General features: G+C 48.6%; 1 protein-coding gene across 9 annotated transcripts in view; it reads right to left on the bottom strand.

The window, feature by feature from the left end:
• Nucleotides 1–13,516, bottom strand: part of HFM1 (helicase for meiosis 1) — a 984,377-nt gene that overhangs the window by 46,233 nt on the left and 924,628 nt on the right. For all 9 annotated transcript variants that reach the window (XM_063939911.1, XM_063939912.1, XM_063939910.1 and 6 more), the window contains one exon: nucleotides 7,775–7,874. In XM_063939911.1, the coding sequence (XP_063795981.1) occupies nucleotides 7,775–7,874 (100 nt within the window). The remainder of the gene's footprint in view (nucleotides 1–7,774; nucleotides 7,875–13,516) is intronic.

Raw genomic sequence — 13,516 nt, 5'->3', positions numbered from 1 at the left:
CGAGCTGCTACTTGGTCAGGGGCAAACACGTTTGTAAAATTCTACAAATTTGATACCCTGGCTGAGGAGGACCTTGAGTTCTCTCATTCGGTGCTGCAGAGTCATCCGCACTCTCCCGCCCGTTTGGGAGCTTTGGTATAATCCCCATGGTCCTTTCGGAGTTCCCAGCATCCACTAGGACGTTAGAGAAAATAAGATTTTACTCACCGGTAAATCTATTTCTCGTAGTCCGTAGTGGATGCTGGGCGCCCATCCCAAGTGCGGATTGTCTGCAATACTTGTTTATAGTTATTGCCTAACTAAAGGGTTATTGTTGAGCCATCTGTTGAGAGGCTCAGTTATGTTTCATACTGTTAACTGGATATGGTATCACGAGTTATACGGTGTGATTGGTGTGGCTGGTATGAGTCTTACCCGGGATTCAAAATCCTTCCTTATTGTGTCAGCTCTTCCGGGCACAGTATCCTAACTGAGGCTTGGAGGAGGGTCATAGTGGGAGGAGCCAGTGCACACCAGGTAGTCTAAAAGCTTTCTTTTAGTTGTGCCCAGTCTCCTGCGGAGCCGCTATTCCCCATGGTCCTTTCGGAGTTCCCAGCATCGACTACGGACTACGAGAAATAGATTTACCGGTGAGTAAAATATTATTTTTCTCTGACGTCCTAAGTGGATGCTGGGACTCCGTAAGGACCATGGGGATTATACCAAAGCTCCCAAACGGGCGGGAGAGTGCGGATGACTCTGCAGCACCGATTGAGCAAACTCTAGGTCCTCCTCAGCCAGGGTATCAAACTTGTAGACTCTTACAAAAATGTTTTAACCCGACCAAGTAACAGCTCAGCAAAGTTGTAAAGCCTAGACCCCTCGGGCAGCCGCCCAAGAAGAGCCCACTTTCCTCGTGGAATGGGCTTTTACAGATTTAGGGTGCGGCAGTCCAGCCGCAGAATGTGCAAGTTGAATCGTGCTACAGATCCAGCGAGCAATCGTCTGCTTAGAAGCAGGAGCACCCCGCTTGTTGGGTGCATACAGGAGAAATAGCGAGTCAGTTTTCCTGACTCCAGCTGTCCTGGAAACATATTCTTTTCAGGGCCCTGACTACGTCCAGTAACTTGGAATCCTCCAAGTCCCAAGTAGCCGCAGGCACCACAATAGGTTGGTTCACATGAAAAACTGATACCACCTTAGGAAGGAATAGGGAACGAGTCCTCAATTCCGCCTTATCCATATAAAATACAGATAAGGGCTTTTGTATGACAAAGCCGCCAATTCTGATACACGCCTGGCCGACGCCAAGGCCCACAGAATGACCACTTTCCACGTGAGGTATTATAGCTCCACGGATTTAAGTGGCTCTACCCAATGCGACTTCAGGAAATCCAACACCACGTTGAGATCCCACGGTGCCACTGGAGGCACAAACGGGGGCTGACTATGCAGCACTCCCTTAACAAAAGTCTGAACTTCAGGCAGTGAAGCCAGTTCTATTTTGGAAGAAAATCGATAGAGCCGAAATCTGGACCTTAATGGAACCCAATTTTAGGCCCATAGTCACCTCTGGCTGTTGAATGTGCAGAAATCAACCTAGCTGAAATTTCTCCTTTGGGGCCTTCCTGGCCTCACAGTACGCAACATATTTCCGCCATATGCGGTGATAATGGTTTGCGTTCACTTCTTTCCTAGCTTTAAATAGCGTAGGGATAACTTCCTCCAGAATTCCCTTTTCCTTCAGGATCCGGCGTTCAACCGCCATGCCGTCAAACGCAGCCGCGGTACGTCTTGGAACAGACAGGCCCCCTGCTGCAGCAGGTCCTGTCTGAGCGGCAGAGGCCATGGGTCCTCTGAGATCATTTCTTGGAGTTCTGGTTACCAAGCTCTTCTTGGCCAACCCGGAACAATGAGTATAGTTCTTACTCCTCTCCTTCTTATTATTCTCATTACCCTGGGTAAGAGAGGCAGAGAAGGGAACACATACACCGACTGGTACACCCACGGTGTTAACAGAGCGTCCAGAGCTATCGCCTGAGGGTCCTTGACCTGGCGCAATATCTTTGTAACTTTTAGTTGAGGCGGGACGCCATCATGTCCACCTGTGGCCTTTCCCAACGGTGTACAATCATTTGGAAGACTTCTGGATGAAGTCCCCACTCTCCCGGGTGGAGGTCGTGTCTTCTGAGAAAGTCTGCTTCTCAGTTGTCCACTCCGGGAATGAACACTGCTGACAGTGCTAACACATGATTTTCCGCCCATCGGAGAATCCTTGTGGCTTCTGCCATCGCCATCCTGCTTCTTGTGCCGCCCTGTCGGTTTACATGAGCGACCGCCGTGATGTTGTCTGACTGGATCAGCACCGGCCGGTGTTGAAGCAGGGGTCTAGCCTGACTTAGGGCATTGTAAATGGCCCTTAGTTCCAGAATATTTATGTGTAGGGAAGTCTCCTGACTTTTCCATAGCCTCGGAAGTTTCTTCCCTGTGTGACTGCCCCCCAGCCTCGAAGGCTGGCTTCCGTGGTCACCAGGACCCAGTCCTGTATGCCGAATCTGTGGCCCCCTAGAAGATGAGCACTCTGCAGCCACCACAACAGCGACACCCTGGCCCTTGGATAGAGGGTTATCCGCCGATGCATCTGAAGATGCGACCCGGACCACTTGTCCAACAGATCCCACTGGAAAATCCTTGCATGGGACCTGGCGAATGGAATTTCTTCGTAAGAAGCTACCATCTTTCCCAGGGCTCGCGTGCATTGATGCACCGACACCTGTATACGTATTAGGAGGTCCCTGTCTAGAGACGACAACTCCTTGGGCTTCTCCTCCGGGAGAAACCCTTTTTATCCTGTTCTGTGTCCAGAACCATACCCAGGAACAGTAGACGCGTCGTAGGAACCAGCTGCGACTTTGGAATATTCAGAATCCAGCCGTGCTGTTGTAGCACTTCCCGAGATAGTGCTACTCCGACGAACAACTGCTCCCTGGACCTCGCCTTTATAAGGAGATCGTCCAAGTACGGGATAATTATTTCGGCCATTACCTTGGTAAATACCTCGGTGCCGGGGACAGACCAACGGCAACGTCTGGAATTGGTAATGACAATCTTGTACCACAATTTTCAGGTACTCCTGGTGAAGAGGGTAAATAGGGACATGCAGGTAAGTATCCTTGATGTCCAGTGATACCATGAAATTCTCCAGGCTTGCAATAATCGCCCTGAGCGATTCCATTTTGAACTTGAACCTTCGTATATAAGTGTTCAAGGCTTTCCATTTTAGAATGGGTCTCACCGAACCGTCTGGTTTCGGTACCACAACATTTTGGAATAGTAAACCCGGCCTTGTTGAAGGAGGGGTACCTTGATTTCACCTGCTGGAAGTACAGCTTCTGAATTGCCGCCAGTACTACCTTTCTCCGAGGGCAGCAGGCAAGGCTGATGTGAGGTAACGGCGAGGGGGAGTCGCCTCGAACTCCAGCCTGTATCCCTGTGATACTATTTGCAGAACCTAGGGATCCACCTGTTGGCAAGCCCATTGGTCCCTGAAGTTCCCGAGACGCGCCCCTACCGCACCTGTCTCCACCTGTGGAGCCCCAGCGTCATGCGGTGGACTCAGAGGAAGCGGGGGGAGATTTTTGATCCTGGGAACTGGCTGCTGGTGCAGCTTTTTCCTTCTTCCCTTGTCTCTGTGCAGAAAGGAAGCGCCTTTGACCCGCTTGCTTTTCTGAAGCCGAAAGGACTGTACCTGAAAATACGGTGCTTTCTTAGGCTGTGAGGAAACCTGAGGTAAAAAATTTTCTTCCCAGCTGTTGCTGTGGATACGAGGTCCCAGAGACCATCCCCAAACAATTCCTCACCCTTATAAGGCAGAATCTCCATGTGCCTTTTACAGGCAGCATCACCTGTCCACTGCCGGGTTTCTAATACCCTCCTGGCAGAATGGACATTGCATTAATTCTGGATGCCGGCAAATATCCCTCTGTGCATCCTTTATATATAAGATAACGTCTTTAATATGCTCTATGTTAGCAAAATATTATCCCTGTCTTAGAGTATTAATATTATCTGACAGGGTATCAGACCACGCTGCAGCAGCACTATTTATGCTGAGGCAATTGCAGGTCTCAGTATATAACCTGAGTGTGTATATACAGACTTCAGGATAGCCTCCTGCTTTTTATCAGCAGGCTCCTTCAAGGTGGCCGTATCCTAAGACGGCAGTGCCACCTTTTTTGACAAACGTGTGAGCGCCTTATCCACCCTAAGGGATATCTCCCAACGTGACCTATCCTCTAGCGGGAAAGGGTACGCCATCAGTAACTTTTTAGAAATTACCAGTTTCTTATCGGGGGAACCCACGCTTCTTTACACGCTTCATTCATTCATCTGATGGGGGAACAAAACACTGGCTGCTTTTTCTCCCCAAAAATAAAACCCCTTTTATGTGGTACTTGGGTTCATGTCAGAAATGCGTAACACATTTTTCATTGCCGAGATCATGTAACGGATGTTCCTAGTGGATTGTGTATATGTCTCAACCTCATCGACACTGGAGTCAGACTCCGTGTCGACATCTGTGTCTGCCATCTGAGGTAACGGGCGTTTTTTGAGCCCCTGATGGCCTTTGAGACGCCTGGGCAGGCGCGGGCTGAGAAGCCGGCTGTCCCACAGCTGTTACGTCATCCAGCCTTTTATGTAAGGAGTTGACATTGTCGGTTAATACCTTCCACCTATCCATCCACTCTGGTGTCGGCCCCACAGGGGGCGACATCCCATTTATCGGCCTCTGCTCCGCCTCCACGTAACCTTCTTCATCCAACATGTCGACACAGCCGTACCGACACTCCGCACACACACAGGGAATGCTCTGACTGAGGACAGGACCCCACAAAGTCCTTTGGGGAGACAGAGAGAGAGTATGCCAGCACACACCAGAGCGCTATATAATGCAGGGATTAACACTATAACTGAGTGATTTTTCCCCCAATAGCTGCTTGTATACATATATTGCGCCTAAATTTAGTGCCCCCCCTCTCTTTTTAACCCTTTGAGCCTGAAAACTACAGGGGAGAGCCTGGGGAGCTGTCTTCCAGCTGCACTGTGAAGAAAAAATGGCGCCAGTGTGCTGAGGGAGAAGCCCCGCCCCTTTTTCGGCTGACTTTTCTCCCGCTTTTTTATGGATTCTGGCAGGGGTAATTTATCACATATATAGCCTTGGGACTATATATTGTGATGATTTACCAGCCAAGGTGTCTTATATTGCCCTCAGGGCGCCCCCCCCCAGCGCCCTGCACCCATCAGTGACCGGAGTGTGAGGTGTACATGAGGAGCAATGGCGCACAGCTGCAGTGCTGTGCGCTACCTTGGTGAAGACCGAAGTCTTCTGCCGCCGATTTTCCGGACTCTTCATGCTTCTGGCTCTGTAAGGGGGACGGCGGCGCGGCTCCGGGAACGAACACCAAGGTCGGGTCCTGCGGTCGATCCCTCTGGAGCTAATGGTGTCCAGTAGCCTAAGAAGCCCAAACTACCACCTGTTAGGTAGGTTTGCTTCTTCTCCCCTTAGTCCCTCGCTGCAGTGAGTCTGTTGCCAGCAGATCTCACTGTAAAATAAAAAACCTAAATATACTTTCTTTCTAGGAGCTCAGGAGAGCCCCTAGTGTGCATCCAGCTCAGCCGGGCACAAGAATCTAACTGAGGTCTGGAGGAGGGTCTTAGTGAGAGGAGCCAGTGCACACCAGGTAGTCCTAAAGCTTTCTTTAGTTGTGCCCAGTCTCCTGCAGAGCCGCTAATCCCCATGGTCCTTACGGAGTCCCAGCATCCACTTAGGACGTCAGAGAAAGAGGCAATTTGGAGGCCCTTGCACAAACTGGCTTTATTTTACCTAAGTTGGCCCCCTCCAGTGTGTACTCCGAAAGAGTGTTTAGTGCAGCCGGTAACCTTGTCAGCGATCGGCGTAGGAGGTTACTTCCAGAAAATGTGGAGAAGATGATGTTCATCAAAATGAATTATAATCAATTCCTCCATGGAGATATTTACCAGCAATTGCCTCCAGAAAGTACACAGGGACCTGTGATGGTGGATTCCAGTGGGGACGAATTAATACTCTGTGAGGAGGGGGATGTACACAGTGAAAGGAGTGAGGAATCGGACGATGAGGAGGAGGTGGACATCCTGCCTCTGTAGAGCCAGTTTGTGCAAGGAGAGATTGATTGCTTCTTTTTTGGTGGGGGCCCAAACCAACCAGTCATTTCAGCCACAGTCATGTGGCAGACCCTGTCGCTGAAATGATGGGTTTGTTAAAGTGTGCATGTCCTGTTTATACAACATAAGGGTGGGTGGGAGGGAGGGCCCAAGGACAATTCCATCTTGCACCTCTTTTTTTATTTATTTATCTTTGCATCATGTGCTGTTTGGTGACTTTTTTTTTTAAGTGCCATCCTGTCTGACACTGCAGTGCCACTCCTAGATGGGCCAGGTGTTTGTGCCGCCCACTTGGGTCGCTTAGCTTAGTCATCCAGCGACCTTGGTGCAAATTTTAGGACTAAAAATAATATTCTGAGGTGTGAGGTGTTCAGAATAGACTGGAAATGAGTGGAAATTATGGTTATTGAGGTTAATAATACTATAGGATCAAAATTACCCCCAAATTCTATGATTTAAGCTGTTTTTGAGGGTTTTTTGAAAAAAACACCCGAATCCGACAAAAATTCTTAAGGGAGGTTTTGCCAAAACGCGTCCGAATACAAAACAAGACCGCGGAACCGAATCTAAAACAAAAACACAAAACCCGAAATATGCCCGCTGCACATCTCTAGTTATATCTGCCCCACCTGCAGTGCACATGGTTTTGATCATTAGCTAACAAATTTGCTGCTGCGATTAGGTCTGAATTTGGCCCACTGTGCGATGTGCTCCATGAGCGATATCACACAGTGTGTTCCCTACCCTCCCGGTCCGCCCGTCATTCCGAGTTGATCGTAGCTGTGCTAAATTTAGCACAGCTGCGATCATCTTCCCTGACATGCGGGGAACGCCCAGCACAGGGCTGTCAGTGCCGGCCCCGCCGCACAAATACAAAAGCATCGCACAGCGGCAATGCTTTTGTATTTCAGGAGTAACTCATGGCCAGCGCAGCTCCTGCAGCTGGCCGGGAGTTGTTTGTCGCTGCCGCTGGCCGCAGCGGCTGCGTGAGACATCACGAAACCGCTGCGGCCTGCCCCAACGATCTGGCACGCCTGCGTTGGCCGGACTGCGCCGCCATTCAGCCCCCTCCTGTCCAGCGACCGCCTTTGTCTCAGAGGCGATCGCTAGGCAGCGATGACTGCCATGCGCCGGCACACTGCGGTGCCGGGGCATGCGCGGTTCCGACCCGATCGCTGCGACAAACTGCAGCGAGCAATCGGGTTGGAATGACCCCATGGTGCGTACACACTGAGTGATACCACAAACGATATCGCTCAGTGACGTCACCCCGCCGCCAACCCTTTACATGCAGTTTTGCCCAACATAGCCAAAATTGAGCTGCATATACAGATGACCGAGGGGGTCATTTGCAGTGAGTATACACACTGTGCGATATTTTAGTCAACATCACTCAGGGGAAAATTAGCGACATTGACTAAAATATTGCACAGTGTTATGCAACTTTAGGAGCAAATTACTATTCTAAGAGATACATATGTGCCATAGTTAAATTTTAGAGTAACATAAACAGGCATAAAAAGTAAGTTTTATGCACCAACACAATATTAGCGCTAGAGTCTTGGCTCAAACATAACATTAAAATACTCACTTTATTGGATGAATGGAATTTAAATTGTTCTCTTTCTGTTCTGTGGGCGATGAAAATTTTGCTTCTGAATGACTCTTATTACATAACACGGTTTTGGTACCTTTGGAAAAGTAATGAAATTCATGTAAATGCATATATCAAAGGTTGATATTTAATTTACCATGGCAGAACAAATGAAGTAATCTGCAGTTACTGCATTCTACAAAAAACGTACAGTAACTTGCATTGATGATTAATAGTCGGAATAATTGCTCTTTTCTTGTACCTATTAAAAGAGTTCTTATGACTATTTTATTATTATGAATCATGTATTTAGCATATATTTGTTGCTGCGTGAGGGAGAACAATTTGTAAAATATTATTATTATTATTAATAATAATAATAATAAATAAGGAAACATGTGAAAGTACTCTGCAAGCTATTGGTAAGAATCTTTAAAGGGGTGCCAGAAATGAAACCTTAGGGAAATGCCATTTTTGTATCATAGACCAGCCATGTATCTATCATAGGCATTCCCAACCTCGGTACTCAAAGCACATACACACTAGATGAGAAAGTAAAAGATATCGCTCAGAAGGGCCAATCTGAGCAAGATGTTGTTAACGATGCACGCTCCCGAACATTGTTAATGACCCCTCCCTCCTTGAACATGTACAGACGAGGGAGGTCCTCGTTAACAATAGCCATGCTGCAGGCGTCGTTCCATTCCCCGCTGGCATCAAAAGTGTGTATGCGCAGGGTCCCCTCCACCACCAATATCGGTGTTGGTGGGGACTCGTTTAGTGTGTATGGGCCTTAACAGTGCAGGTTTTAGTGATATCTATACTTCAGGAAAGATGGTTAAAATAGGATTTTAAATCCTTTTCTCCTAGTCCGTAGAGGATGCTGGGGACACTTCAAGAACCATGGGGTATAGACGGGATCCGCAAAAGACATGGGCACTTTAAGACTTTCAAATGGTGTGACCTGGCTCCTCCCTCTATGCCCCTCCAGACTCCAGTTTAAGGAACTGTGCCCAGGAAGACGGACATTTCGAGGAAAGGATTTATTGTTAAACCACGGTGAGCATTTTACCAGCTCACACCTTAAGCATGCCCCAGAACGTGGCATTTAATAGAACACAAGCCAACGGCATGAAGAATATGCAGCAATATGCTGACAAAAATCATAATACAACCTGTGTGTAACCACAACCAATAACTGCAGATACAGTACGCACTGGGACGGGCGCCCAGCATCCTCTACGGACTAAGAGAAAAGGATTTACCGGTAGGTATTAAAATCCTATTTTCTCATAAGTCCTAGAGGATGCTGGGGACACTTCAAGAACCATGGGGTTATACCAAAGCTCTAAAACGGGCGGGAGAGTGCGGATGACTCTGTAGTACCGAATGACCAACGTGAGGTCAACCTCGGCCAAGGTATTAAAACTGCAAAACTTAGCCCAATTGTTTGCTAAATAGCTGCTCGAAAAGATGCAATGCCGAAACTCTCCGGCAACCGCCCCGGACGAGCCCACCTTTCTAGTAGAATGGGCCTTCACCTATTTCAGTAAAGGCAATCCTGCTGTGAGATGAGCATGCTGAACCGTACCACAGATCCAGCGCGCAACGGTCTGCTTGGAAGCAGGACACCCAATTTTGTTGGGAGCAAACAGGACAAACAGAGCCTGTGTTCCTAAACGGAGCCGTCCTGGCGACATAAATTTTCAAAACTCTGACCACATGCAGGCGACCGTAGCCACCGGCACCACAAAAGGTTGGTACATGTGGAAAGAAGAAACCCCCTTTGGTAGAAAATGTTGATGAGTTTCCAACTCTGCTCTATCTTCATGAAAGATCAAATAAGGTCTCTTGTGAGACCAGACCGCTAACTCAGACACTCGCCTTGCGTATGCCAAGGCCAACCTGGCGACCACTTTACAAGTGAGGAATTTCACTCCGCCTTACTTAAAGGTTCAAACCAATGTGATTGAAGGAACTGCAACACCCCATTAGATTCCCTGGTGCCACTGGGGAACAAAAGAGGTTGGATGTGCAACACTCCCTTCACGACAGTCTGAACTTCTGACAAGGAGTCCAACTGATTCTGAAAGAAAACCGATAAGGCCGATTTTAATAGTTGAAAACTCTGCCGTAGGAGTCTTCTTGGATTCACACCAAGAAACCTATTTTCTCCAAAATCGGTAGTAATGTTTAGACATTACCCCTTTTCTAGTCCGAATAAGTGTGGGAACTACTTCCGTGGGAATACCCTTACGGACTAGGATCTGGCGTTCAACCGCCATGTCGTCAAACGTAGCCGCGGTAAGTCCTAATACACGCATGGCCCCTGTCACAACAGGTCCTTGCGCAAAGGAAAAGGCCAGGGATCTCCTATGAGTAATTCCTGCGCTCTGGATACCAAGCTCTCCTTGGCCAGTCTGGGACCATGAGGCTCGGCCGAATTTTCTTTGTATCAACCCCGAACTTTTGGAACGAGAGAAAACGTAGGGAATACATATGCCAACTGAAAACACCCATGGTGTCACCAGTGTATTCACTGTTCCTGTTTGAAGGTCCCTTTACCTGGAACTCTGAAGCTTCTTGCTGAGACGAGATGCCATCATTCCTACTCGAGGAAATCCCAACGACATGTCACCTCTTCGAAGACTATTTGAAGGCGGTCTCCCCACTCCTGGATGGAGATCGTGTCTGCTGAGGAGGTCTGCTTCTCAGTCGTCCACTCCCGTAACGAACATCGCTGACAAAGCGCTTGTATGTTTCTCCGTCCAGCGGTAAATCCTTTTGGCTTTTGCCATTGCTGTTCTGCTTTTTGTTTGTAGAAAATCGTTGTAAATGGCCCTTAATTCTAGACCGGTTATGTGGTGACAAGTTTCCTAACTTGACCAACTTCCTTGGAAGTTTTCCCCCTGAGTGACCGCACCCCAGCCTCGGAGGCTTGCATCCGTGGTCACCAGGATCCAGTCCTGGATCTCGAACCTGCGCCCCTCTAGGAGGTGAGAACTGCGCAGCCACCACAGGAGTGAGATTCCGGTCTTGGAAGACAGGATTATCCTCCGGTGTATGTGTAGGTGGGAACTGGACCACTTGTCCAACAGGTCCCTCTGGAACACCCTGGCATGGAAACTGCCAAATCGAGTGGCCTCGTAGGCTGCCACCATATTTTCCAGCAACCGACTGTATTGATGAAATGACACTCTTGCTGGACTCGGAATTTGTTTGACCAGACTTTGGATCTCCAGAGCCTTTTCCACTGGAAGAAAACAAAAACTCTTTCTCTAGTATTATTCCCAAAACAGACAACCGCGTCGTTGGGACCAACAGTGATTCTGGCAAGTTCAGGAGCTAACCCTGTTGTTGAAGAACTGACAGGGAGAGTGCAATGTTTTGCACCAACTGGTTCCTTGAACACGCCGTTATCAGGGGATCGTCCCAGTACGGGATAATAGTGACTCCGTACTAGCGACGGAGAACCATCATTACCACTATCACCCTGGTGAAAATATTTGGAGCTGTGGACAAACCAACGGCAACGTCTGAAATTGGTAATGACACCCCTGAATTGCAAACTTCAGGCAAGCCTAATGCGGAGGTCTTCTTTGTGCTACTGAGACCATGAAAAAATAAGATTTTACTCACCGATAAATCTATTTCTCGTAGTCCGTAGTGGATGCTGGGACTCCGTAAGGACCATGGGGAATAGCGGCTCCGCAGGAGACAGGGCACAAGAATAAAAGCTTTAGGATCAGGTGGTGTGCACTGGCTCCTCCCCCTATGACCCTCCTCCAAGCCTCAGTTAGGATACTGTGCCCGGACGAGCGTACATAATAAGGAAGGATATTGAATCCCGGGTAAGACTCATACCAGCCACACCAATCACACCGTACAACTCGTGATCTGAACCCAGTTAACAGTATGATAAACGAAAGGAGCCTCAGAAAAGATGGCTCACAACAATAATAACCCGAATTTTGTAACAATAACTATATACAAGTATTGCAGACAATCCGCACTTGGGATGGGCGCCCAGCATCCACTACGGACTACGAGAAATAGATTTATCGGTGAGTAAAATCTTATTTTCTCTGACGTCCTAGTGGATGCTGGGACTCCGTAAGGACCATGGGGATTATACCAAAGCTCCCAAACGGGCGGGAGAGTGCGGATGACTCTGCAGCACCGAATGAGAGAACTCCAGGTCCTCCTCAGCCAGGGTATCAAATTTGTAGAATTTAGCAAACGTGTTTGCCCCTGACCAAGTAGCTGCTCGGCAAAGTTGTAAAGCCGAGACCCCTCGGGCAGCCGCCCAAGATGAGCCCACTTTCCTTGTGGAATGGGCTTTTACAGATTTTGGCTGTGGCAGGCCTGCCACAGAATGTGCAAGCTGAATTGTACTACAAATCCAACGAGCAATCGTCTGCTTAGAAGCAGGAGCACCCAGCTTGTTGGGTGCATACAGGATAAACAGCGAATCAGATTTTCTGACTCCAGCCGTCCTGGAAACATATATTTTCAGGGCCCTGACAACGTCAAGCAACTTGGAGTCCTCCAAGTCCCTAGTAGCCGCAGGTACCACAATAGGTTGGTTCATGTGAAATGCATCAGCATCGACACCTTCCATGTGAGATATTTTAAGTCCACAGTGGTGAGTGGTTCAAACCAATGTGACTTTAGGAAACTCAAAACAACATTGAGATCCCAAGGTGCCACTGGAGGCACAAAAGGAGGCTGTATATGCAGTACCCCTTTTATAAATGTCTGAACTTCAGGCACGGAAGCCAGTTCTTTCTGGAAGAAAATCGACAGGGCCGAAATTTGAACCTTAATGGACCCTAATTTTAGGCCCATAGACAGTCCTGTTTGCAGGAAATGGAGGAAACGACCCAGTTGAAATTCCTCTGTAGGGGCCTTCTTGGCCTCACACCACGCAACATATTTTCGCCAAATGCGGTGATAATGTTTTGCGGTTACATCCTTCCTGGCTTTTATCAGGGTAGGGATGACTTCATCTGGAATGCCTTTTTCCTTCAGGATCCGGCGTTCAACCGCCATTCCGTCAAACGCAGCCGCGGTAAGTCTTGGAACAGACAAGGCCCCTGCTGGAGCAGGTCCTTTCTTAGAGGTAGAGGCCACGGGTCTTCCGTGAGCATCTCTTGAAGTTCCGGGTACCAAGTCCTTCTTGGCCAATCCGGAACCACGAGTATAGTTCTTACTCCTCTCCTTCTTATGATTCTCAGTACTTTTGGTATGAGAGGCAGAGGAGGGAACACATACACTGACTGGTACACCCACGGTGTTACCAGAGCGTCCACCGCTATTGCCTGAGGGTCCCTTGACCTGGCGCAATACCTGTCTAGTTTTTTGTTTAGACGGGACGCCAACATGAACACTGCTGACAGTGCTATCACATGATTTTCCGCCCAGCGAAGAATCCTTGCAGCTTCTGCCATTGCCCTCCTGCTTCTCGTGTCGCCCTGTCTGTTTACGTGGGCGACTGACGTGATGTTGTCCGATTGGATCAATACTGCCTGACCCTGAAGCAGGGGTTTCGCTTGACTTAGGGCATTGTAAATGGCCCTTAGTTCCAGAATGTTTATATGAAGAGATGTTTCCATGCTTGACCACAAGCCCTGGAAATTTCTTCCCTGTGTGACTGCTCCCCAGCCTCTCAGGCTGGCATCCGTGGTCACCAGGATCCATTCCTGAATGCCAAATCTGCGGCCCTCTAGTAGATGAGCA

The sequence above is a fragment of the Pseudophryne corroboree genome, chromosome 9 (genome assembly GCF_028390025.1).
Source record: "Pseudophryne corroboree isolate aPseCor3 chromosome 9, aPseCor3.hap2, whole genome shotgun sequence".
In the NCBI taxonomy this organism is placed as follows: domain Eukaryota; kingdom Metazoa; phylum Chordata; class Amphibia; order Anura; family Myobatrachidae; genus Pseudophryne; species Pseudophryne corroboree.
The sequence above is the reverse complement of the archived record's forward strand: the minus strand, read 5'-3'. Positions and strand labels throughout refer to the sequence as shown.